The sequence below is a fragment of the Hakea prostrata genome, chromosome 6, assembly GCF_041222555.1.
Source record: "Hakea prostrata isolate BN-2017 chromosome 6, UWA_Hpros_2, whole genome shotgun sequence".
NCBI lineage: Eukaryota > Viridiplantae > Streptophyta > Magnoliopsida > Proteales > Proteaceae > Hakea > Hakea prostrata.
In genome coordinates this window covers 36666100-36692514 of record NC_142605.1, presented here as the reverse complement: position 1 = coordinate 36692514, position 26415 = coordinate 36666100, and the positions used below count along the sequence as shown (strand labels likewise).

The window sequence follows — 26415 nt, the reverse complement described above, 5'->3', positions numbered from 1 at the left end:
CACTCGTGAGGTAGCATACCATATCGATATGTGAACCACGTTAAATTTCTATGCATTTTCATTTTTAATATTTTTTTTGATTCGTTATTTCGTGGTATTTTTTATAATAAAGCTCATGAAGGTCTTCAAAAGAGTCAGGAATATAGAAAAGAAATAGGTGAAGAGGGATATAGTTAGATTAAATAAAGTTCTTATCCTCCTTTTGAGGTAATACGAATAGAAGTTTATTAATGCTATTGTAGAAATGATAAGAATGAAGTTTTGCCCAAAAACCATAAGTTTTGGAATAGATACTAAACTCACACTAAAAATAAAAATTTGTCAACAAAAATGAGGATGGGAATTAATACCATGAAGACTTTAAGACTTACATTTTATGGGATAAGTACCCAAGTTACCTAACTATAGTTGTCATAACTCATGCATAATTATTCTACCAAAAAAACTCATGCAGAATTATAATTGTCACAGTTCATGAATTACCATTTTTAAAGGAAAACAATAAGACTTCCAAAAGGATTTCCCAGTTAAGTATGACTTTTTTATATTTCATTGTTAAAATTGTATATAATGATAGAAATGTTCACTATCATTGCTTTATTCGAATATACATTATGTGACAATATATATTATCAATGGTCACATTAATAATATATCGTAAGAGTATAAAAATCACACATCACCTAAATTTATTTATTATTACAGTTGTATGTGCATACTTCATAGCGAGGAGAAAAAATATCATTTATTAGACAAAATTTTTAATGCAAGAGAGAGGAGTAAAAAATTTATTCGAAAATAAATGGGCATTTTGAGTGATTATCGTCAAACCCACATCTGCTTGGTTACAACATATTTTAACATACATAAGAAATAATTATATAATTGATAAATTCATTTCGTATAAGCATTCATTCTAGCCACATTTGACATTCAACGTTGGTCATTATAGTTGTCTTTATTCCGAGTAAGTGAAATTCAAGTTTCCTTGAAATGTGAAAATACAAATTTTCCTAATAATTTGAAGTATCAAACATATCTTTTTCCATCACCTACCAAGTTTATAACACACCCCTTTATCTATTTTAATCGAAACATATATATGTCCAATTGATCCTAGCTCAGAAACATATATATTTTATTTTATACAAGCAAGTAATATGAAAAAAAAAATTAGTTTAAATTTATTTTGTTAACATGACTCACAAGACTTAAATTATTGTAGCATCACCATTTTAAAATATTTAATTCACTCCCTTTTATGTTTTCTTGTAAGACTCATCTTACAAGGCATTATTCTCTACACCATCTCTCCCCCAACAAAAAAAGAAAAAAATAAAGAAAAGAGAATCTCTACACCATCGCTGCGCTGCAGAGGATCCAGTCCGTCGGATTAATGAGTTGAATATCAACATGGGACCCACGGCATATTCTGTGATCATCGTTTCTAGAATCAAAAGCATGTCCGAAGTCCGACCTAGGGTTTACTGGTTTAGGGCGTCAGGGATTGCAAAAAACCGATTATGGTGGGCGGGCCGGATCTTGCAAACCGTGGTTCGATATAGTGCTCGTGATAAATCTTGAAAGTCACGAGGGACATAATGGTCAATAAACGAAACGAGACCACTTTTAGTTCTATCGCGCTGTTGCAGCGCAGTCCAAAACCAACGAGGCCAAGATGGATTTTGGTTCTTCTAAGTTGTGCATCTAATGGTTGTTTCTACCCGTTCTTGGTTCATCTGAGAACGCAGGTTCCCTGAAATGCTCATTTTCCTCTGAAGAGCATCATTTCAATCAGATCTGTCTCTGGCGATGTGTTGTTCTTCATAGATCTCATTGTCTCCGTTAATCAGGTAGTTAACAAAGATGTATATGGCTTATGGATGGCCGCAGGTGATCCCTCTTGAAGTTGGTCTCTGTCCAGCTTCCGAGCGTATCGTTTATCTCAAAATCATTAATCGTTTGTTACTGGTTGTGGCGCCTACTCACCTCGAACTATGGAGCTGCTCTCAGGTGATTTCTATAATCTTTAGAATCATTCATAGCCTTGATTCGTTTTTGTACTATTAATTGAATTTCTGATAATTCTTGCGATCAGAACAAGGTGAGGTTGGGGAAGTACAAGAGAGATTCGAATTCAATTCAAAGGGAGGGAGAGAACGCCCAGGCGGTCTGGAGCACTGATACAAAATTGATCGCTGTTCTTGTAAGTACCCAATGCGGTTATTGTGATAATTTATTGAGACTTTTGGGCGTGAATTGATTCGAGAATTTAGTACATTGTATCGGTTACGGATTTACTGTACTTGACGTGACATTTAAGCACCAAATGTTATTAAAATCTCTCTAAAACTATGATAAATTGTACTTTTGGGTTGCGGGGATGGTTTTAGGCAAAGTAAACCGGTTAGTTTTTATGTGGCAGAGAGTATTTGACTCTAGTATTACTGATTTTATATTATACTTTGTTCCATTGGATTGATAGCCTACGGATTATCTATGTCAAAATGACTTCGTTGGAATGGCTCATGTTAATAATATTGACTTAGATGACCATTGAGTCAATGTTGAACAACAATGTTTGATAATCTTAAGCAGCTTGTTTGACTACTGCTATTATCTCTATTCCCCTTCTTGCTTTTAATCAATATTCAGCAGTGCATTCTACTGATAACTGGTTCTCCCCTCCACTTCTTGCAGACTTCATCATTCTTTCTTCACATTTTTAAGGTCCAGACTTCAGAAAAAAGACTACAACTTGGAGGAAAGCAACCATCTGGTCTATTTCTTGTTAACATTTCTCTAGTTCTTAGGGAGGAGGTACCCTTTTCAGATAAAAACTTAACCATGTAAGTGCTCTTTCCAATTGGTTTGCGCTTAAATGTTATAAATTGTGCTATTTAAGTATATATTATAATTTTGCCTCTACTTACATTTTTTAGGAGCAATATCGTGTGTGACAACAAACACATACTGCTTGGACTTTCAAATGGGTCTTTACATCTGATATCCTGGAAAGGGGAGGTAAACATGAATATGAGTCACATTGTCATTCTGCACATTTTCATGGTTTCATTTCTTCATAAATCTGCTCTTTCGATTACATACTCTTGTTTGGGAAACTGTCTCCTCCGTATTTTGCACTTTATTATATTTTAATTTACTTAGATATTTTTATTTTTCAGTTTTGTGGGGTCTTTCAACTCCATTCCCGTCCGCCTCCTCGCAGTCCTGTTACAGAACCAGTGCACTCTCTGGAACATGGTCCTTGTTCTGAAGGGACATTAGTAGCATTTACATCTAATCATAATTATACGAGCAATTCCGCTGTTATTCAGCTGGATCTTTCCTTGTCTTTGAGGCTACTAGTCGTGCTGTATTCTGACGGTCAAGTCGCTTTATCTACTCTGAGTAAGAAAGGTTTAAAGCAAGCTGAATCCATTGAAGCTGAAACGTGGTTGGGATCAGGTGATGCTGTCTGCATCTCAGTAGCGTCAGATCAGCAAATCCTTGCGATTGGTACCAGAAGAGGAGTTGTTGAGTTATATGACCTGGCGGAACCCGTGTCTCTTTTTCGCACTGTATCTTTATATGACTGGGGGTAAGTGTTAAGCAGATTATTTTCAAACTCATTTAAATTTCATGACTCAAGTCTCAGATAGTGGATCATACATCATTTCCATGGATCTTGTCTCTCAACCATGATCCTCATACCCATGCTTGGGGATTCTGACTTCTCTAAGTGCTTCTGCTGCTATCATTTTTTTTTTCCTTTTTGTTTGGAAAGATTTGATGATGGACTATTTTGTCGCTTACACATTTATTGAACTTTTTGGTTACTTGTAAAGCTTTCTTGTTTACTTTTGCCTTGGATGTTGTAAATTTCCATAGTTTGAAATACCAAAATTTGACATTTTACATCAGTTTCAGCTTTAGGTTGGAAAGTTACCACTGGTGACTTGATAAGTGCAAGTTTGTGGTAGAAATTTCAGTAAATGAAATAGATGGTTGAAGTTTTGCTTGAAATGGTCGGAATATTGTACTGCTTTCCTACTTTATGGTTCTCCATTCTATTGCATGTTTTAATTATTTTTATTGAACACTGCATGCTATAGGACTAAATTATGTGTAAAATAAGCTAGATAAGGATAGGATATAGTAGGCTATCCTGTGTACTTGCAACCTAGGGTTCAGATCCATACTGCCACTTTTGAACCTCCTTCTCCCTCCCCCCCCCCCCAAAAAAAAAAAAAAAAAAAAAAACCCTGGTGATTCAAACTTGGAACACATACTATGTAGGCACTACTAGAAATTTCATGACAATTCCATCATTTGGATGCCCAGATGGCCATATCAAGTTGAAATGTGAAATGGACTAAATTTCAAGCTCACTTTTGACATTCTGGTAATACATTACAGTTTATACTGTAGTTGAAATCCTGGTCATACCTGCAACAATGAACTGTATACGTTTCCCCGAGTTGTATTACCATGATGCCGTTACTTTTAGAAATCACAAGTAGTTTTAACATAAAACAATATCCTGACTGTTTGATGATTACAGAATTGGTAATGTTTCAATTATCTTGTTGCTTCAATTGTTTTGCCAGCTTATCAATGTTGTAAGCTGGGATTAATAGTCTGTTGTCTTATTTACATTTTTCTTCGAATGACTGATCTGCAGATACTCTGTGGAAGATACTGGTCCTGTCAGTTGTATAGCATGGACACCTGACAATTCTGCGTTTGCAATTGGATGGAAGTTCAGAGGACTTACAGTTTGGTCTGTATCTGGGTGTCGTTTGATGTGCACAATCCGTCAAATTGGTATGAGTTCTGCATCTTCTCCAATGGGCAAACCAAACCAAGGTTTTAAATATGAACCTATGATGGCTGGCACCTCACTTTTTCAGTGGGATGAATATGGATATAGGCTTTATGCCATTGAGGAAGGTTCTTCAGAGAGGATTCTTTCATTTTCTTTTGGAAAATGTTGCCTTAACAGAGGAGTTTCTGGGACAACATACAGTCGTCAAGTGATTTATGGCGAAGATCGATTGCTTATTGTGCAGTCTGACGATACTGATGGACTTAAGATGCTACATCTTAACCTTCCAGTTATGTGTTCAATTTGTATATCTGTTTTGTATTTATCTTGATTCCCAGGTTGTATAATAGGTTGAGGTTCCTGATACAATTGTTCTTTTCTTTTTTGCCAGGATTCTTATATCTCCCAAAATTGGCCAGTTTTACATGTTGTTGCTAGCTATGATGGAATGTACTTGGCTGTTGCTGGCGTTCATGGCTTGATCTTATATGATATACGTAATAAAAAATGGCGTGTTTTTGGGGATATTACCCAGGAACAAAAAATACAGTGTAAAGGATTGTTATGGTTGGGGAAAATCATTGTTGTTTGTAGTTACATTGATTCTTCTAATACGTGAGTACTTGACCCTTAACCATGTCTTTTACCAAGTATATTTATCAAATGCATTTTATGCTTATATTTGATTTTCCCTGTTGTTTGATCTGAACATATCTGAGTTAGGATGCAACTTGGTTTGGACTCAACATGAATCTGACTGACTGGATATATATCTTTTAAGAATCTGTCTCTCTATATTTGGTATTTTGATTTCTAGGACTGGTTCTCCTATACAATTGGATGGATTGCAAAATAACATGTATGTAAAGAAACAGGATCTGAAACTGGTACTTGCAAAGGAGGAGAGAGAAGATAATGTCTGAACCACGATATACTCAGATTATTTATCATGGTTCATCATACTAACCTTAGTCTTATTCAAAATCCTAGTTCTTCTCCTATCAAGTAGCGTTTCACAAATAGGAATGGACAGCTTAGGTGGTTATACACGATTCTCAAAACTGATACTGGTTACAGATCTAATACCATGCATGTAGTGAAACAGCATTTGAGACCAGTAACTGCAAAGTAGAAGAGAGGGCGAGAGAGAATTGCTAAGTCACGATAGATTCAAGCTGTCTATTGTGGTGCTCTGTGTTTATTTATGGAACCAGCAATTAGACCCTTGGTAGGAACATACTAACATTATAAATCTAATTATACTGAGCACCAAAACAACTCTCCTTGAATTAAGATTCAACATAGGCAAAAACCTAAATTCTACAACTCAACTCATGATAGGTTACTCTTCAACAATACAAAACTGGTTGGTGAGTTTTGGCCTCAAACAACTGAAACAATTCCATGTAAAAACCTGTTGCTTGGCTTGAATTAGTTTGATGAGCATGATTTCTTGATACTTATCCAATGTGCGACTTAGAAAGTTATAGCTAAATTATTGGTGGGTTATTTGTATTTATAAAACATGATGTTCGAGTCAGAATGTATACTGGTAGAACATAACCAAAGAAATACTTAACAGAAATAAAAACAGATGAAAGATGACACAATGATTTAACTTGATTATACATAACATGATGTGCTTCATCCATGGGAAAAGCTGAAGAAGCTTTCACTATGCAATGGAGCAAGATTACAATTGAGATCCTTCAAAGAAAGAAACAACAAGCTCTTACCCAAAACTCTTAAGTCAAAACTCTCAAATCTCACTATGCTTTACCAGAGAATGGTATTTATATAACATGATGTTTCAATCAGAATGTATACTGCTAGAACAAACGCCAAAGAGATACTTAACAGAAATGAAAACAGATGAAAGACAGCACAAAGTTTTTAGCTTGATTCGCACATGATGCGATGCCAAATCCACAGGAAATGCTGAAGAAGTCTTCATTACGCAATGGGGGGAGATTACAATTGAGATCTATCAGAAACAGCCGAAAAATGGAAGTATAAGCCCTCACCCAAAACCCTAAGTTGAAAACCCCAATCTGAGTATGCCTTACAAGAGAATGGTATGGCATATAAAAATACCCCAAACAGTTTAGTGGGTCGATCCATGGGTTGGTTTACTGTATTGCACGGCAAACCCGCAACAAGCAACAAGCAGTGATGGGCTGGCAGCCCAAGCCTCTGCTACTGTCACAGATCTCAGAAAATGGTCACTAGTGTCTTTGCAAAAATATGTTGGAGTGGGTCAATCATGAGGTTAATTCCCTGGGTCAAAGGCGAATTGACTGATTTCTGTCATGCCTTGTCATGTAAAAAGTAATTGTACAACCTTCTTAACTGAATATTTTTTTTACCTTCTTATTATTGACACGGTGAACTAAATTATATAAAAATGTCTTTTGTGATGACAAGTATTGAGGATCAATAGTGCTATGTTATCCGTATATTTCTATTCACGAAGAAGTTATTCATTTTGACTTCTGTTTTTGGTGCTTAGAATTTTATCCAAATAATAAATTAAATGTGCTTTGCAGTTATGAATTGCTCTTTTATCCAAGATATCACCTTGATCAGAGCTCCTTACTTTGTCGCAAATCGTTACTTGGCAAGCCAATGGTCATGGATGTCTTTCAAGATTATATGCTTGTAACTTACCGTCCATTCGATGTGCATATTTTCCACGTGAAGATTTCTGGTGAATTATCACCTTCTAATAATCCAACCTTAGAGGTAGATAACTTTTTCCTTTAATGAATAATGACCATGTTAACAGCAGTGAGTTGTTTTGTTTCTTAGGGAGATGCAAATCATTTAGGTATTCTCTTCTAATTTGGAAATGTTTTAGCTGGAACATTAAACTTTATGCATTTGTAAGTAATAAAATGACAAACAGCTTTCTACAGTACGTGAGCTTTCAATCATGACGGCAAAGAGCCATCCTGCTGCTATGCGCTTCATTCCGGATCAGCTTCCAAATGAGTGCATCTCAAAGAACCTCCTTTTGTCTTCATCAGATTCCTTTGTTAGTCAGCCTTCCAGGTATTTATACTTGTCCTTTGAGATGGTAGTTTTTGTTACATCTTAGGAAGCTAAATGGGTGCATGTATGCCAGATGCCTGGTGTTACGAATAAATGGGGAGCTTTCATTACTTGATTTGGATGATGGGCGTGAGCGGGAGCTCACAGATTCAGTTGAATTGTTTTGGGTTACTTGTGGTCAATCTGATGAGAAAGCAAGCCTCATTGAGGAAGTTGCTTGGTTAGATTATGGTCATCGAGGAATGCAGGTAACAAACTGTATGAATCTGAACTTGTTAAATTTCCCTCTATACATTATTTAGCTTGTAAAGTTTTCAATCATGTTGTCTTTCTACTTTTTTTGGGTCTTATGTAAATTCTTCCTCTTTTTTCCCCTTTTCTTTTCTTTTCTTTCTTTTTTGGTAAAGCTTATATAAATTCTTCTTGGAAGCTTATCATTACAGGTATGGTATCCGTCTCCTGGTGTTGATGCCTTTAAGCAGGAAGACTTCTTGCAGGTATTTACGTTTCCATTTCATAATGGTGTATAGTTTAGGTATTATACAGATTGTACGCCTAGTTTTTGATATCGTTGTTGACATCTGCTTTTCTTTACCTGAAGCATTTTTCTTTTAAATGGTTTTCTGTAAAAATTCTTAACTTTCCATAAGAATTTTATTCTTCTGAATTTCAAGACGGGAAATTTTCAACTTGAAAATGTAATAAGAAGAAATTCTTTTCCCCCTTAAAGAGGGATCTAGATCTTTTCCACCCAAACTGCCCGTCCCCCCATCCCCCCACACTCACATAAGACCTGACACAGGGCCTGCCCGAAGTACACAGGCAGGCCCATGTGCGAGGGGATGTGGGACGGGTAGTTGGGTGGAGAGGATCTCATGCTTTAAAGAGTGGGTGGTGGGCTACAGTGAGCCCTGCTTTGACTTTGAGAGATTGGATTTGTTGGTTGGTGTAAATATTTAGGCTGATAGGTGTACTTGAATTTCATGCCTTCTGTGTTCTGAGTAAAGGTTGTGTCGCTGCATATCTGAACATTTATTTACTTCTTCCTTTTTCTTTTTTGGAGGTTGGCGGGGGAGGTTGGTTTCATTTAATAGAGATAGTAAGAAAGATCTTATATGGTATTTGTTCTTCTGGGAAAAGGCCAATGACCTAGTCCCTAGAGATTTGATCTAACATCTTCTAGTACAGAGAGGGATGTCGAATAAATAAATGGATGTTAAAGATATGTATGGACCGTGGTGAGTAGTATGTAATCCTTGGGGGATCAGTTCAAGGATTTCCCAATAATGGTTGGTTTACATCAGGGATCAGTCTTAAGCCCTTATCTGTATGCTTTTCATGTATTACCGAGATATCCAAGATGATAACTCGGAGGGCTTCTCATCTTAGAATCTTAAAAAAAGGAGATATTGCCTAGATCTTTCCATTTTCTTGTATGATGCCAAGTATGACCTTTGATAGAGCCTATTGAAGGACAAGGATTCATGTACTAGAGACTTCATCTACCTGAGATTGTCTTGACTTGCTGAACTGTGCTTCTTTCGTCTTATGTCCGTCTTTCATCTTTCTTTATACACCATTTTTCATTTGTCATTTCTTACTACCCTCCTTCCTTTTCCCCATCTCTTAATCCCATTTTTTGTGTATTATTTGTTTGGGTCCATGTAGCCGACCGTAAGTTGGGGTTGGGCTGAGTTTGTTGTTGTTGTTTAACTCTTATCTTTGTGATGTGGATATAATCATTAATCTGATATGCTTGTGGGGATTATTATGAAGTCATTTGGGGGTTCCGGTTCCTACAGTATTTTTTAAAGCAAATGGTTGAAGTTGCATTGTGATGTTCTATTTCTAATCAAATAAAGCTTTTGGATGTTAAATGTTCAACTTTGTATACCTGAATCGATTGAGGTTGTTGGAAATTAGATATTCTATCTGGTTAATAGCTGTTCTGAATTGGATTTCCTAAATCAATTATTTCTTTATTGTTATGTGTTTCTAGCTGGACCCTGAGCTGGAATTTGATCGTGAGGTCTACCCTCTAGGGCTTCTTTCAAATGCTGGGATTGTAGTTGGTGTTTCCCAGAGAATGTCATTTTCATCATCCACAGAGTTCCCGTGTTTTGAGCCGTCTCCTCAAGCCCAAACTATTTTGCACTGTCTGCTGCGTCATCTTCTGCAGGTAATCTTTTTTAACCCCTTGTGATCAGGTTAGCTTTGTAATTCATGTTTCTGAAATAATGCTGTGCTGTTTGGTGTTTACAAGAAATATATTTATTCACTCTCCTTCAATTGTGCTCATGAACCTTTTCTTTTCCTTTTTTTTTGGGGGGGGGGGTTGGGGGGTGGTTAGTGCTAGATTGTCTGCATTTTTTTCTTCTTCTGAATACTGATTCTTTTTTCTTTTTAACCAGAGAGACAAAAAGGAGGAAGCTTTACGGTTAGCATGTTTATCTGCTGAAAAGCCTCATTTTTCCCACTGTCTGGAGTGGCTACTTTTTACTGTATTTGATGCCGAGATATCAAGGTATTTTGTTTGCCATGGATTTCATTTAGTGACACTAGTGGGAATTTTCATCCAACCAATGATGGCTTTGATGAACATAAAACAGAATTCTGCTCATTTTAATGGAAATAAGCATTGCTATTAAGTGTTTTTGTTGGGCTGCCTCAGGATTCTGTATGTCTAATCCTGTATTTGGTCTGTTTCCTTTAATTTTTATTTTTTAATCAGTTTATTTACCTCATTAGTTGAGTATTGATGCAGAGTTTTCTTTTTTAGTGTCTTCTATATGAGTTTGTAGAGGTGTCCAGTCATGTTCAAGGTTTTTATTAGACTTTAGCTTAGGCCTTTCCTTTTTTCTATGAGATTCAAACATGTGAGATGCAGTGTCGCATTGGGGGGAAGCCAATGGTGGCGGGTGGGATTCTAATTGAGGCTAGGAGGGATGCTTAGTCATATCTTCTTCTTCGTTCTTCCTTCTTCATCAATATTTAAGTAGATGTATTCACAATTCCCTAGTGGATATTTTGTCCATCACATGTCTATATGGCAAGTAATTGTGCTCTTTTATTGCCTCTCATGCTTTTGCTCCTATTTGTTGAGCACACCACCTGTAAGACTAACATATATGATATGCACTACTTCTTCCCTTTGATAAATGATTTACATGATTACTATTTCCTCACAGGAGAAGTGCAAACAAGAGCCAGAACTCGGTCCCTAAAAATGCTACAAGTGTCTCTCTTTTGGACAAGACCTGTGATTTGATCAGAAATTTTCCTGAATATCTTGATGTTGTTGTAAGTGTAGCTAGAAAAACTGATGGGCGACATTGGGCAGATTTGTTTGCTGCTGCTGGGAGATCAACCGAGTATGTTTCACTTCCTTTTTTTTTTTCTTCTTCTTTTTAATTGTTCACCTTATGGTAAAATAATATGCAGCTTTCTTGAGTTGCTTTTCCATGCAAAACAGCATATCATTATTATTATTTTTTGAATGAATAAATAATTATATTAAGAAACAAGGAGACAAGAAACAAGGCCTTCAAGAAGAAGACCAAAACGAAGAACTGAGACCCCCAGGAGACAACAATGAGCCTGTTCCTTGGGGTATCATCAACCGGGGGGGTGGGGAATAGCTAACAACCTGGAAGAAACATCGAAATAGATGGCATTCCAAATCCCATCAATAGAGCGGGATTTGGAAGTCCATCTCCTAAGGTTGCGCTCCCACCAGAGGTGATGAATGGATGCATATTATATTAGCTAGCCAATCCGATCACAGATAGAATTACCTGAAAAGGTTCTCAGGATCCAAGCCAATCACGGGAAAAATCGAAAGACTACCTCGAATGGGGCCAAATGGAGGCAAGGGCTTTTCTCCAGATAGATCCGGAGAAAGGGCAAGAAAAGAAAAGGTGTTTTAGATCCTCCAATCCATTCCAATAGAGGATGCACTTGGGGTTCGTGGGGATGTGGCAGCTAATGAGAAAGGACTGGGTAGGGAGGGAAAGGTTAAGGGCTCTCCAAAGGGTTAGGGAATGATGGGAAATGAAGCTTTTGAACCAGACCAAGGGAAGCCAGGGGGGTTTAGGGTTGTGGGCTTTGAGGATGTTCCAGGCTGAGGCTGTGGTGAAGGTTTCGGAGGGGGAGGGAAGCCAAATGGGCATATCAACTGCGGAACTTGAGAGAGGGGGAAGAGTTTCCCAAACTTGTGTGAGCCATGGGGATAGGGGCGGGGTTCCAAGATCCATTAGAGATGAAATTGGACAAGGGGGTAGATTTGGGGATGCGGGAGTTGTAGACCGCATGGGGGGGCCAAAGAGGTTATAGAGAATGCCCATCGGATGCCGCCGATCAAGCCAAAAGGAGGTGGAAGAGCCTGAGGAGATAGTGGTAGAAATTGCCGAGATGGCACGAGGTCGAAGCATAAGAATTTTCCTCCAAATCCAAGAGGGGTTGGAGGGCAAGGGGCAAGTCTAGAGGGAATCAGACTGAAGGTGATAAGAGTAAACCCATTAAACCCAGATGGAATCATGTTTTGAGGCAATTTTCTAGATGAGTTTAAGGAGGCAGGCAAGGGTAACGATGTAGGAGAAACCCTAGAAACTAGGGGACCTACAAAGTGGCTACTAGACTCTTAGAATTACGCCTATTCTTGGATAGTAAAGAAGAATTTTGGACTTGTAATCTGATTTATTGATGTAGGTTAAAGTAGAATAAGATAGTCTTTGGTGAACTAAAAGAATATAGGAAAGGGGATGGGGATCTTGGCTTTATTGAATGCAGACTATTAGAACTTAAGAAAATAGAACTATCCTAATCAATATCAGATTTCTAAAAGGAATTCAACAATTAACAATGTAAAGGGAGTCTTAGAAGTTTTTGTTTTAACAAATAATTGAGAGTATTTTAGGAGAGATAATGTTACCTCTGATCTTGGTGAACGGGGTTAGAGCATCTAGGAAATAAATATAGAAAGAATATTTTTAGAAGTGGGAATCCTAGGAAAGGAGAAATAATATTGAGTAATGGCGTATCTAGGAAAGAGGTAGGTGATAGAGAGGGAGGAACAAAGAGAGGACGAGACTACGGACAACTAGACTAACAAAGAAGGAGAGAAAAAGTGTGTTTGGGGAGATTTCGAAAACTAGGTTTTTTTTTTTTTTAAAAAAAGAGTAATCTTTGTGGGAGAGGAGAGTTTTATGTGGGATAAGTGAGGAGGAGAAATTATGAGAGAAACGGGGGTGTTTTTCTATTCTTTTCTTTTATTAAATTGCCAAAACGATTTGATAAAGGTTTAAATAAGAATTGATTCCTCACAACCCTACATGTTTAATTCCAAAATAACCCCAACTTGTTGTATATATACCCAAACTAAATAATTCAATTGGGCAGCTCTGGCCCCCCTGACTAACAATGAATCATATTTAAATAGTAAACTACTTTCCAACCCACTAAGACTAAGAAAAATAACATGACAACTGCTTTGGGTGTTTCTCATCGTCCATCCACATGTCTGTCGTGGATATCTTCGTCGGGTGTGGTCTAGGCTCGTGTCTTATCATTCTCTCGACTTTGAGTTACTCCGGTGAATAGGCTCTGTAGTACTCTAGATGTGGGTCGTCATTGTAGCTGCATCATGATCCAAGTCTGTCGATCTCAGATGCCCCCACCATTTAACTAGGAATTCTCTGAACTCCTCTTTTGTAGTTGTAACTCTCTCATCAAGAATCTTTATGCCTAACTTTGTTGTGAATTTAGGTATAGGTGGTGTAGTAGGGATGAGGGGTCATACGGGTCATCAGACAGGAGGTGTCAAGGTCATCTGGATAGTGCAATAGTAGGAGTGCATGGAGGGGACGGTCCTCCACATTGAAAATATTGCTGATTCCATGTTAGTTGGTGATTAGAACATAGGCATTAGCTCTATTTTCTTGAATCTCAATGGTCCGACTAGGCATGTAGCTTGCTGCTTTACCTTTAGTGACGCTGTGTCCGATCCTAACCATCACCATGTTCCTTCTTGAAACTCTTGCGTGTCGATGCACATCGCTTTGGACTTATATTGATCATTACTCGGTGTTATTCGTTGTCTTATACTTGCATGTAATCGGATATGTGTGGAAAGACTCGGCTGATGGGAAGTCCTAGAGCTGGACACAGCTGGAATAAGGTCTATAGGAGCCTTGGGCTGGTATCCTAGACAAACCTCAAGGTGACAGATCGGTGGTTCGGTTCTTAGAGCTATTATAGGAAACTCGGCTTGGGTAGGACCGGTCCCAACTAGTGGTACTCTCCTATAGACAACGTAACAAATTCCCTAGACTTCTATTAACAAATTGTGATGTGTGATGTGTGTCTGGATTACTTTGGAGGCAACTAGAGCATAAACAACTCTTGACTTTTACACTAACTTCAATTTCTTGTGATTTAGTATGCCAAGTGTTTTAGAGCAAGTTTCTTTGATGGTGCTGCCTTTATGCTCACAACTTTTAGCTCTTTTGGGGCGCTAGGGGTCAATCGGATCTTTTTCCTTTATATTCAAGATACAGATGTTAGATTTCCTAGGTAGTGACATCCCTATCATATAACCATGGTCTCCTAGAATGATGTGAGCAACATCCATCTCTAAGCATCACACCCACACTATCCTCATCCAGAATGTAGGGAACTAAACACCTAGGTTGGGATAGTAGACTGATCGACCAAGCAACCTTGTACGGTTTGGGGTGGGCCTCTGGTTTGAGCCCATTCGGACGACTTTGAGCAATTACATTCATGCAGCTACCACTATCTATGGCGACTGCGGTTCTTACCTTGATGGAAAGTGTAGGTAATAAATATTAGTCCGTGCAATCATCAATATCTTTGGGTTGTGATACCATACACGCACAACTCCAAGCTTAGACCCATATACCATATCAAGATCCTCATCGAGATATGTCTTCATCTGGTCTATGGTCTTCATACTCGGCTCTGATCGTCATCCGATCTAAATCCACATGGTTTTGCCCTCCAACATAAAGGTTTCTATTAGGGCATTCCCTAGCAACATGCCCAAATCCTTGGCATTTGAAACACTGGAGCTGGCCAGCTTTCTGGGGGAGTTCAATGCCTTTACCCTTGTTATCAATTGGGTGTTGTGGATTACGGGGGTCTTTGGAATTGGTAGTGTTAGGGGTAATCCTTCAAAACTAGATTCTCCGGGCTGAAAGCTATTCTTTTGAGGAAGTCTTAATGGACGTCTCAAGTTCTAGAGCAATCCTAGGCTTGAGGGACATCTGACTAAGTGGGGTGCAAGTCGTGACCGGATATCGGAGTTAAGTCCGTATAAACCTAGAAGTGTTTGCTCAACATCCTCACGAGTACGGCTTCTAATCTTAAGTTCATTGAATTTGGCATATCTCGGTCATAGTTAATTTCCTTGTTTAGGGTGTTCATTTCATTCAACAAATTCAGCCTATAGGTGATAGGTAAGAACTCCTTTTAGCCTTTCTTGCATCTCAACCCAAGTGGTCAGGCTCAAGTCCTAGATTGTTCTCTTGGTACTGTAATTCTGTCCAAAAATCTTGGGCAGCCCGTGCTTAATCTTAGCAAACCTAGCGAACCTCTTCCGACATATTATAAAAATCAAAGTACTGTCCATTTGTCTAATCCAATCTAGTAAGACTTTCGATCTATTTGGCATCATAGATGGGGCCTCTACCTTGACTATCCTCCTAATATCGAACCCTCTATCATGGGTGTCAAGAGCATTTTCATGCTCATAGGTTGCATGATGCATGGACCAAGATGTCCACGTGTCCACGACCTCTAGCTCTACCTCTTCCATTACCTTGGAAATTATCCCGTTTATCAGATCTCAGGCGTGGTCAAAGTTTTGGAGGTCCACTTGGTAGTTTTCATTCCTAGGTCCATTGGCTTGAGTATTATGTCCATGCTGCTCTTGCTGTCCCTCTATGGCTGTAAGTTGTGTTGCAAGGGTCCTAACATTACATTCTATGGCCTGAATGGTGGTGGCTTGGGCTGTGTGTGCCCTTTGGTTATTTAACTCTTCTTGAGTTGTTTGAATGGCCTTTAAGATCTCTCCATTTTGTTGGAGCAGCTGAGTCAATTGGTGGGGTCAATTGGGCACTTGATGAACCAGTCATATTGGAATATTCGTTTCCACTTCGGTTACTACCATACACGGCTGACCTAAAGACACCTAAACTAAAACCAGCAATTCTAACAACTCAAACCTAAAGTCCAGGATCGACACTCTAAACTTGGCTCGATACAAAATTGATGTAGGAGAACCTAGAAACTAGGGGACCTACAAAGTGGCTACTAGACTCTTAGAATTAACGTATTCTTGACAGATAGTAAAGAAGGAATTTTTGCAGCACTTGTAATCTGATTTATCATGCATGTAAGACAGTTAAAGTAGAGAAATAACACGATAAGTCTTCTGGTAAGCACAACTAAACAAGAATCAATAGGGAAACAAGGGGATGGGGATCTTGGCCATAATACTAAATTGAATGCAAGACTATTAAGAAACTTAAAGAAAAATAGAACTATCCTAATCAATATCAGATTTCTAACAAGGAATTCAACAATTAACAATGTAAAGGAGTCTTAAGAAGTTTTTGTTTTAAACAAATAATTGAGAAGTATTTTAGGAGAGATAATGTTACCTCACTGATCTTGGCTGCAAAACGGGGTTAGAAAGCATCTAGGAACATAAATAATAGAAAGAAAATATTTTTAAGAAGTGGGAATCCTAGGAAAGGAGAAAATAATATTCCAAGTAATGGCGTATCCTAGGAAAGAGAGTAGGTGATAAGAGAGAGGGAGAGAAAGAAAAGAAACAAAGAGAAGGGACGGAGACTAACAGAAGACAACTAGACTAACAAAGAAGGAAGAAAGAAAAAAAAAAAAAAAGATCGTGGGTTTGGGAAGAAGAAGAAGATTTCCAAGAAAGAAACTAGGTCTTTTTTTTTTTTTTAGAAAAAAAAGAGTAGATCTTTGTAGAGGAGAGCAAGGAGAAGTTTTATAGTGGGAAATAAAGGTGAAAGGAGGAGAGAAAACTTACCCGGAGAGAGAAGAGAAAACCGCCGCCGGAGAGAGAGAGAGAGAGAGAGAGAGAGAGAGAGAGAGAGAGAGAGAGCCGTGGCTTTTTCTAATTCTTTTCTTTTCATTCAAATTGCCAAAAACAATTTGATACAAGGTTTAAATAAAAGAATTGATTCCTCACAACCCTACATGTTTAATTCCCAAAATAACCCCAACTTAAGTTGTATATATAACCCAAACTCAAAATAATTCAAAATTGGGCCCAAACAGACTCTAGGCCCAGCCCATAAAGACTAACAATGAAATCAAAATATTTAAATAGTAAACTACTTTCCAACCCACTAAGACTAAGAAAAATAACATGACAAACCGCCTATGGCGGTGTTTCTCATCGTCCATCCACATGATCCTCGTGGGATGATCTCTCGTCGGCGTCGTCGGTACTCGCGCTCCCGTGTCTTCATCGGAACATCTAAGATCCGGCGGATTCCGAAACCACCCTCAGAAGTAAGGCGGTAGATGGTTGACCAACTAGTCGGATGAAGGAAACGCGAGGTTTCCTTCCCTTTTCCAAAGGAAGGCACGAAACAAGGATTCCATAGCATGAATGGTGGATTTGGGAATGGAAAAGATCCCACATCAATAGAGATAGGAAGATTGTAGAATGGAGTGGATGAGGACCACTTTGCCAGGAAAGGAAAGGAGCTTGCCCTTCCAGAGCTAGAGCTTCTTGCGAATATGATCAAGTGTAGGGAGACAGTGGTGGCAGGTGAGCCTACCGGGGATGAGCGGGAGGCCAAGATAGGCAACTGGGATGGAACCAGGCTTAAAGCTCGAGAGCTGGAGAAGGGAGGCACGAAGTTGATCGGGGATCCCCGCAAGAAAGATGTGGACTTGTCGAGATTGACCCGAAGGCTAGAGAGGGATTCGAATTGCAAGAGAGAGGAGAGAATGGAGGAGATGGAGAACTCATCTGCTTTGGGGAAGATCATGAGATCATCAGCAAAGGCGAGATGGGTAAGATTGAGGGTTTTGCATTTAGGAATGGGGGAAATGAGGAGATGATTAGTTTTAGATTGGAGGATGCGGGAGAGAACCTTCAAATCTAGAGAGAAGAGATAGGGAGAGAGGGATCCGTTTTATTTGTTCCTTATTAACATGAATCTTTAATTCTTTTGGCTTTCACCATTCATCCTTAATTGGTTTTCACCTTTCCCAAACACCCCACCCCAAAAAAGTAAAAATTAAAGAAAGTTCAGCACTAACCTGACCAAACATAAGGGGCTTGCTGGTATCATCGTAAATCATAGTAATTAGTGGAAAGGCCAGGTAGAGCAGGTCCCAGGATTTATACATTCTGAAGTTGCACAGGTTTTCAGGCATCAGGCGAGGAGTTTGGTTAAATATCAACAGTTTCAGAGGTTGTTGTTGTCTGGGTTTGTGGAAAGGAAAAATTATACTTGTAGAAGCACAGTACATGCCAAGTGTTTTATTTTATTTTATATATTTTTTTTAAGAGAGAGATATCAACTCATACTACAAACAATTTTTATAAATAATAACGAATCTGCTATTTCTGACTCCAAAATGAATGGATTTTGTCACCATTATCATCTTTAAAATTTACAGTTTTCTCATTCATGGCAGCATGTTGAACAGTCATACATGATGCCTTTGGAAATGATGGAGGGGCAATGACTAAACACTCCTCTTGTTTATGAATTGCCGTGTGCCACCTCTCTATGACCATGCTCACAAAACCTTGCTATAGTTTAAATAAGGTCGGATTGTGTAAAGGGAAAATTAAGAACACAAGGAGATGAATACTGAGGTAAATGACATATAATCAACCAAGCCATTGCCTAGTATACTCAAATGGAATGGCCAGAGTTCTTGCAAGGAGATGCCTCTTCCTGGAGACCATTTGTAAATGTTGAGCCTGATGGTACACTTACCTTGCTTGCTTTCTGAGAATAAATCTGTGAACGGTAAAAATATAGGAACATATTGTACGGAGATTATACAGAGTATATGGCGAAAATACTTTAAAATCAATCACAATATAGTTTGTATGCAATGATATGCTGTGTTTAGTATGGTTGCTCTGTTAGAATCCAGGAGCAAAGTTACAGGTTTAACCTGGTATTAAGAATGAACTAGAGCTAACTGTCTGCAACTAAATTCTCACCTTTCATGCTTTCGTCGGCACTTAAATCCATAGCATGTAAACAATCATTTGGCACATCAAAATGTCAATGACTTCATCTCAACAAATATACAGAATTACAGATGAAATCAATTATTGTTGGTCATTAGCAGTTCATGAGAGCCTAGTATTTTACAGGGATCAAAGACCCAACATCCTGCTCTGAGAACCATGTTACAGCTGCTTATCCAAAGAACTTAAAGCAATTAAGTAGTGGCCACAACATGCTATATCACATAAAAGGAGTATGAAGTTTATTATAAGATGAAGATTTCAAAGGTGCATTTATGTTCTAATATCTATCTTTCCACTTTATAGGTTGTTTGAGGAATGCTTCCAGCGGAGATGGTACCGCACTGGAGCTTGCTATATACTGGTAAGATTCTTTTACATCCATCCTATATGCCCTTTCAAGTCATGACCCCTCTCTCTCTCTCTCACACACACATGTATGACAGTTTTTTTTTTTTTTTCAATTTGGCTGGGTTGTTTTTGTTACATGCTGGTTCAACCCATTGTCTTGGCCCAAGAGCTGATTCAGTACTGGTTAAATTCATTGTCTTGGCCCAAAAGGCCCCAAATGATGATTCAGTTCTTTTTCTTCTAGAAGTAGAAATCGTGGGCTAGCTAAAGGAGTTATAGTGTCATGATATTCCAGTTATAGCGGTTGGCTGGAGGTTGTAAGATTAGCCTTAAGGTTGTCTTATCGAATAAGGGTTGTAAATAGGCATTCAATTCATAATGCTTGAAGCTTTATCTTTTCTCAATTTTTTATTTTTAATGAATACTTTCCTATAAATGTAAGTCCTCCATGATTTTGATTTATGGCATGATTTATTTTGTATGGATTGAATGAGGTAGTTACCTCTCCTCTCTTCCTATCGTCTCCACTTGTTTGTTTTCTTTTTCCCGTATCTCCCTCATTTTTTACTTAGCATTATTCTGAAACAATTGTTTTCCTTCCTTTTCCACACATTTGGATGTAAGGAAGCTGAACATTGATGATTTTGGTTGTAACTCGTATTGGGTCATTGTACCATAAAAGTTAATGATCATGGATCTTCATGTTGATCACAATCTCATACATAAACTGAGCCACAGAACTAGGTTTGCTGTATATTTCTTTCCATAAACCAATTTAAGTTGTTCTTGAGTTCATCTGCTTTATATCAAATGGGTTACATATCCTTATCTGATGTTTAAAAGTGTTGGGACAAGGCTTGTTGTTGTTGTTGTTTTATCTGATCTTTAAAAGTAATTTATAGGATGCTTGGATGTTTACCCAGGAAACACATTACGTGATATCAAATTAATTGATTATCATACATGATAGGGTTTTCAGTTATTTCAGGAATCTTCTTGCTTGACTAGATATGTTGTCTTTTATCAATGATTTCTTCCAATCGTAGAATCCAATCTTTGTAGATGAGACTATCTTCTTGTGTTGTTTCCGTGGTGTCCAAATTTGGTTTTCAAAAAACATCACATATTGATGTCTTGGCAATTGAGTATCCAGAATTCCCTAAGCCATGTTTAAGAGTTTAATGATCTCATTTTGGAAGCCAGTCTGGATACTTTTCATTCTCATATAATGACTAATTTCAACAGGTGATCGCCAAACTTGAAGGACCTGCTGTGAGTCAGTACTGTGCTTTGCGTCTATTGCAGGTAAGCATGTAATGGAAATTTTTATGTCATTCTATTTGTTATTCATTTTGTTTGATTTGTTTATTTGACTTTGAATTATTACACGGTTTATATAATCATTTACATGCTCTAACCTCTGCAGGCAACACTAGATGAATCTTTATATGAACTTGCTGGGGAGCTGGTATGAATTGGTTTATATATGACTTCTCCTTAACTAAATAATAGAGTTCAAGAATCCACTAAGGGTCCCAATTTTTGTGTTGGTTTTTAGGTGAGGTTTTTATTGAGATCCGGAAGGGAATATGAACAAACAAATTCTGATTCTGACAAACTGTCTCCCAGATTTTTTGGTTCTTTCCTTTTCCGTTCAAGTTACAAGAAGCAATCCTTGGACTCAAGAAGGTTAGATGCTTTTATCTATGGAAAGGATTTTGTGCTTGATGGTTGTAATAGTTGCGTCCTCTTGTATCTTAATTTTCCTCTTCACCCTTGTTGACACTAATAGAGGGAAAAAGGCTTCAGTCAGCCATGTAATGCTGTGGGTCATAAGGTTAATGACAATGACCGGCTTTGGAAACCCAAACTGCATGAGCTGACTTTGGGTTTTGGTCAATATAGGCTGGTTTGACTTATCTATTGTTTGGGGTTTAATTTTGTAATCTTCATTCCACTTTATTTATGTTTAAATGCAACCTAGTTTCAGTTTTACAATCAATTTGGGAGTCTTTTTCTTTCTTTTCCCCCCCCCCTTCCATATGTTGGATGTGCTCAACTGCACAGAGTTGAATATAGACTATATAGTATTGAGTTAGTTTAAACTCACTGGTATGGGTATTGCATGGTTGAACTGCATGTGCACTGTTAGTTATCTTTCCTCTCTTTCTCCTTTCCCTCCAGAAGTCTTCTAATCTCTTTGTTTCTCTTCTTCAGTTTCCCTATTTTATTTCTACTCTGTAAGCACGTTCCTTCCTTAGCTTGTGTTCTTTTTCATTTCTGTTACTGTTTCTATTTCTCTTATAAGCATTTTTCTTTTATTACTAAAACTTCCTGCATATATTTCTGATATACCTGTGCTTGGTTCTGTCACTTGTCTGAGGAGGACCTACTGGACCATCATCTCATGCCAGGTTGGTTGTACTGAGATTTCAGCGGCTAGTTCATCCCCTAGGGTGGCTCAAAACCTAGGTGTTCGCTCCTTAAATCCCTCTCTGCTATGAGTAGTCAAACTGCAACCAGAGTAAAACTTGTACCTACTTCCAGATCTTGAATCAGGTCGAACTAATTCACTTGTTGCTTTTTTCTGTCAAATTTTTCTGGTTGAACTTAGGAGGCTGAAGAGCAATGATCCCTGAATTTCAGGTACTGGATACCTTTTGAATGAGTTCTCATCTTGAATCAGGTCTTGGGTTTCTCTTGGCTGCCAGTTGTGATGTAAACACAAGCTCGTGTGATTTATTTCCTTCAAACCCTGCTTTCTGTCATTCTCAGTTGACCCACCCCTTGCCTTTGTCCTCTCTTATACCAGATTCTGGTAAACAAATTGTTCGCTGTACTTTTAAAATTGTGATCCCTTTTATTAGAATTATGTTTCTTAAGCTTTTGATTACTTTCATCTTATCATTTGTTTATTTGCCATTAATCCTTTGATTTGGGCTTTTTACTCCTCGATAGGCCCTCAGCGAACCAATACGGTGTTTCCTAACGCTGGATTGCATCAAATATGCTTTTAGTTGTCCTCAGGGATCAAGGGTTGAGCACATTGCGAAGTAGGAAAGCATGACTTGGGATGAAAATTTATAGTTCTGAAGTAGCTATTTAATGCACATTCTTTGTTTGATTATTTCAGAAAGTTATTTGTATTTTGACTTTGCATTGTTTTTGTCAGACTTTGTTTACTTCGATACCAAATAATCAGCTCCTATAAGGCATTGTTTTTAATGGTATTGCTTTATCTTTTAAATTTGAGCAGCCCCTCATCCAAAGAGCAGAGTGCACATGTCACCTCTGTTAAAAACATCTTAGAAAACCATGCAAACTACCTCATGTCGGGAAAAGAACTTTCCAAGTTAGTTGCATTTGTAAAAGCAACACAGTTTGATCTAGTGGTGAGAGTATATTCCACCTTTCTTTCCTCTTATTTTTCAGACAAGTGTTAATCATTTAAGATTATTGTTGATTGTTTTTTGCTGCTGCAGGAATATCTCCAGCGAGAGCGTTATGGATCTGCTCAGCTGGAGAGTTTTGCTTCAGGTCTTGAGCTAATTGGGCAAAAGGTATAAAGTTTATGCCACTTAGAATGGAATGATGCTAATCTTAACTTGAGTGTTTATTATTGAATTTGTTTAAAATCAATTATTCTTGTTGGATTTATCTATATTTTTTTGACTCAAATAGTCAACTCAGGCACAGCCTTCAAGGCTTCAACAGAGTTGAATAATGGAAATGGAGTTGTAACATAACCAACTGTAGATAGTTGTGTTATATTTTTCCTGCTGTTTGTTGTGTTTCACCTATCCTATCTTGAAGCAGTTTCTTCTTAATGCGTCAGACAATCAAACTGATGGTGTACAAATATATATTTTTTTGGATGAATAAATGATTAATTAAATAAAAGGAATGAAAACCGAACTACAAGAAAGATCCAAACTGGGAGGATTAGAGAGGAGGATGGAATTGGGAGTTGAACCCCCAGGAAACAACAATGAGCCTGTTCCTTGGGGAATCATCAACTATTTGCATGGGGTTGGGTTGATTAAACCAATATATTCCTCCAAATTGCCAGTTTCAAGTGAAATAACTTGTCAAAATTTCCCTCAAATTTCAAGTCGAGAAGGGAGACCTCTGGACATTTGTAAAACTACTAGGGTAGCATTATAATTAGAGGATACCTTGGGGATGCTGCTGATAATTTCCCTAAATAAATTAAAAAAAAAGTATGGATGAAAGATTTTTCTCTTCAAAACCCTGGTGGTGTTACAATAGGCCCTTTTGGTAGCCTTGGCAAGGGAGATGCATTTTGTGTCAATGTGTAGTGTGCCTCGTCAAATATATTGGATCCTATGGGATTTCCCCACTTTCTCCCCAATTTTGAGTTGGTTTCTTTTGCTCGAACAATTTAAAAATAATTGGATACTCTCATATGGGCTTGGACTATTTTGTTGGGAGTTCAATCCCTAGTTGAACACGGTTTTCAATTAATGACTATGTGTTGCATCAGTCATGGTTTTGCATATTCTAAAAGAAGTAATAAAGTTGCATTATTTATCTGATGAAGTTATTTTTCATATTTCTATGCTGTCTGTTTTGTTAGGTGAGATACATTATTCTCATTTTTTTCATTGTGTGGTGGGAGGCACTAGAAATCAAATACTTAACTGATATATTATTTTGCTTGTGTTCTGCAGCTTCAGATGAGCAATTTGCAGAGCCGTTTAGATGCAGACTTCCTTTTGTCACATATGTGCTCTGTCAAGTTTAAAGAGTGGATAGTTATCCTCGCTACCCTTCTAAGACGTTCAGAGGTAGAAGTGCCTGTCTAATAAGTAGAACTTAGAATATTTTCATTGTCAAGCTAAATTCCATCAACAACTGTAGGCATTGCTTCACCCAATTTGTCTTCCATTGGTCATGCATGAGAAGGATGAGAAATCATCTTGTCTAGAAGGAAATTTTGAACTGCAACTTATAGGATCCATTGGTGGAGCAATGTGGATTCTTTTTGAGGATATTCATTTCATAGTTGTGATGGTCTCTAATTGACTTTAGTGTTGGAGGGACTCCATATGCAAGCAACCAAGGCAGCACCTTGACAACCATTATTATTCTTCATTACTAAGAGGATGTGTCTTGTACCCTAGGCTACATACATGACTGGTTAGAACTGTTCTGGACCTCTATAATCCTTCAAATGTCTCACATCTAGTGGATCAAAGACCACCATGAGGGGAAGTTAAACTAGGGAAAGTATATGCTTGACATTTCGAATTCACAATATAATTTATATCATGATGCTGATTTTGACATACCTGTTATGTTATATGTGATTCTTGTAAGCTTTGTGCCCCTCCGATTCATATGGGCCAAAGAGCAAGGTTTCCTCCTATTATAGCATGAACAGTAACTTCTGGTTATGCTGCATCATTGTTACATTTAAAATTTTTAGTTCTCTTCTTTTTGGTTCCATTTTGGAGAGATTTTGGTGATGAGACGAGGCTCCGAAAAACTATTCCTGGTTTTGGTATTGAAAAATCAAATACAAGACATCAGGTCCTTTTGTAAAATTATCATGATAGGACAAATGCTTTACTTTTGAAGAGATCTTATTGAGCGGACTTGATTTCTGGCATAGATGTGTATTCTACTTCCTTTGCTATAAGAGGAGAAGTGGTTTCTTCTCAACATTAAATGAAAGCTAAAATGACTGATGTGTTTCCCTTCTGTTCAGCGTGCAGACATCGGACAAATTTGGGTTGTATATTTGGAATATTTTAGTTCATGCAACACTGAGAAATTAATGAAAGCCATCTAAATGCTATGCACTGGGTGAAAATTAAACATGATTAATACCCTTCACTTTTCTTCCCCAACAACCCTTTTCATTTAAAATATCGGTTTCTCATTCATATCCTCCTGATGTTGTGATGTTTGCCTTCACTGCTCAATTTCTTTTTACTTCTGTACAGGTGCTTTTTGATCTTTTCCGGCATGATATGCAATTATGGAGAGCATATATGACAACACTAAAGGTGCGTGTCCTCTTTTAGAGCTTTTGTCACAAGAAGAAATGACTTGCAGATTATCCCTGCCTCCTGGCATTGCCAATATTCAGTTGTGTCAGTGTTTCCTAATGAATTATTTCTGGTATATCTTCCAGTTTCACCCTGCATTTGTTGAATATCATGATCTGCTGAGAGTGTTAGAAGAAGAACTTTCATGCATAACAAGATCGGAGGAGACTTAAGTGGAGATATGGTCGATTAAAAGAAGTGGAGGAATGGGATGCACATATTTTAAACCACCAATCATTTTATTAAACAATGGATTGGCTGTTGCTGATTAGAATATCCAGATGGATCTTCGCCTCTGCCAATTAGTGTGGGACCAACAGTGAAGATGTTGGAGCCCAAAAGATTTTATAGCTGACATCAATTGTGTAAATAGCTTCATACGAAGATGCAAAGGAGGACCTACTCAGCTGGAAGACGGTTTAGGCCATGCTTACAATGGAAAATAAATTTCTCCATTGGTGTGAGTGGGACCTATTTTCCTTATCTCCGAGAGCGTCTGAGTTGGTAATTTTCACATTGTAGATGAGCCTGCTTCTGCAGGATTGTTCTGGTCGACATTTATGTTGTTGCATTTTTGTCATTGTTGTTGGAGAGCTCACCTAGTTGCATAGATTATAGTGGCAACGTCTGTTGTATATATATAAATTACCTGCTTGTGTTGATGCTGTTGGTTTCACTTTAGAAGCATGTACTCTGAGCTTGCTATTCCACCAGTGAAACAGGTGAAGACCCTCACTGGTGTTATTGTTCTTAGGGATAGATAGATAAAGATGCTGCTCGCAGCTCCTGTATTTTTATTTTTTTAATAATGCAAAGACGCAGATCTCTCTCTG

The 26415-nt window shown here is 37.9% G+C and overlaps 1 protein-coding gene across 1 annotated transcript; it reads left to right on the top strand.

Annotated features, from left to right (window-relative positions):
- The first annotated feature begins 1664 nt into the window (after positions 1 to 1664).
- LOC149013786 (uncharacterized) lies at positions 1665 to 26390 on the top strand. The gene is made up of 23 exons (XM_089160021.1): positions 1665 to 2013; positions 2099 to 2206; positions 2701 to 2849; positions 2943 to 3024; positions 3186 to 3601; positions 4685 to 5117; positions 5220 to 5443; positions 7375 to 7570; positions 7734 to 7879; positions 7953 to 8127; positions 8323 to 8376; positions 9879 to 10058; positions 10291 to 10403; positions 11068 to 11250; positions 19464 to 19521; positions 20754 to 20813; positions 20935 to 20976; positions 21067 to 21197; positions 22765 to 22900; positions 22991 to 23068; positions 24200 to 24316; positions 25478 to 25540; positions 25669 to 26390. Exons 1-23 carry the CDS (start codon positions 1867 to 1869, stop codon positions 25753 to 25755), a joined length of 3378 nt encoding a protein of 1125 aa, XP_089016147.1. The 5' UTR covers positions 1665 to 1866; the 3' UTR covers positions 25756 to 26390.
- Positions 26391 to 26415: the final 25 nt, after the last annotated feature.

What these genes read in the sequence shown, in the direction of transcription:
- LOC149013786 (XM_089160021.1), top strand. Translation starts at nt 1,867, where the DNA reads ATGTATATGGCTTATGGATGGCCGCAGGTGATCCCTCTTGAAGTTGGT. An exon ending in TTTGTTAGTCAGCCTTCCAG is followed by an intron (nt 7,880 to 7,952) that starts GTATTTATACTT and finishes CATGTATGCCAG; the next exon opens with ATGCCTGGTGTTACGAATAA. An exon ending in ATGGTCATCGAGGAATGCAG is followed by an intron (nt 8,128 to 8,322) that starts GTAACAAACTGT and finishes TTATCATTACAG; the next exon opens with GTATGGTATCCGTCTCCTGG.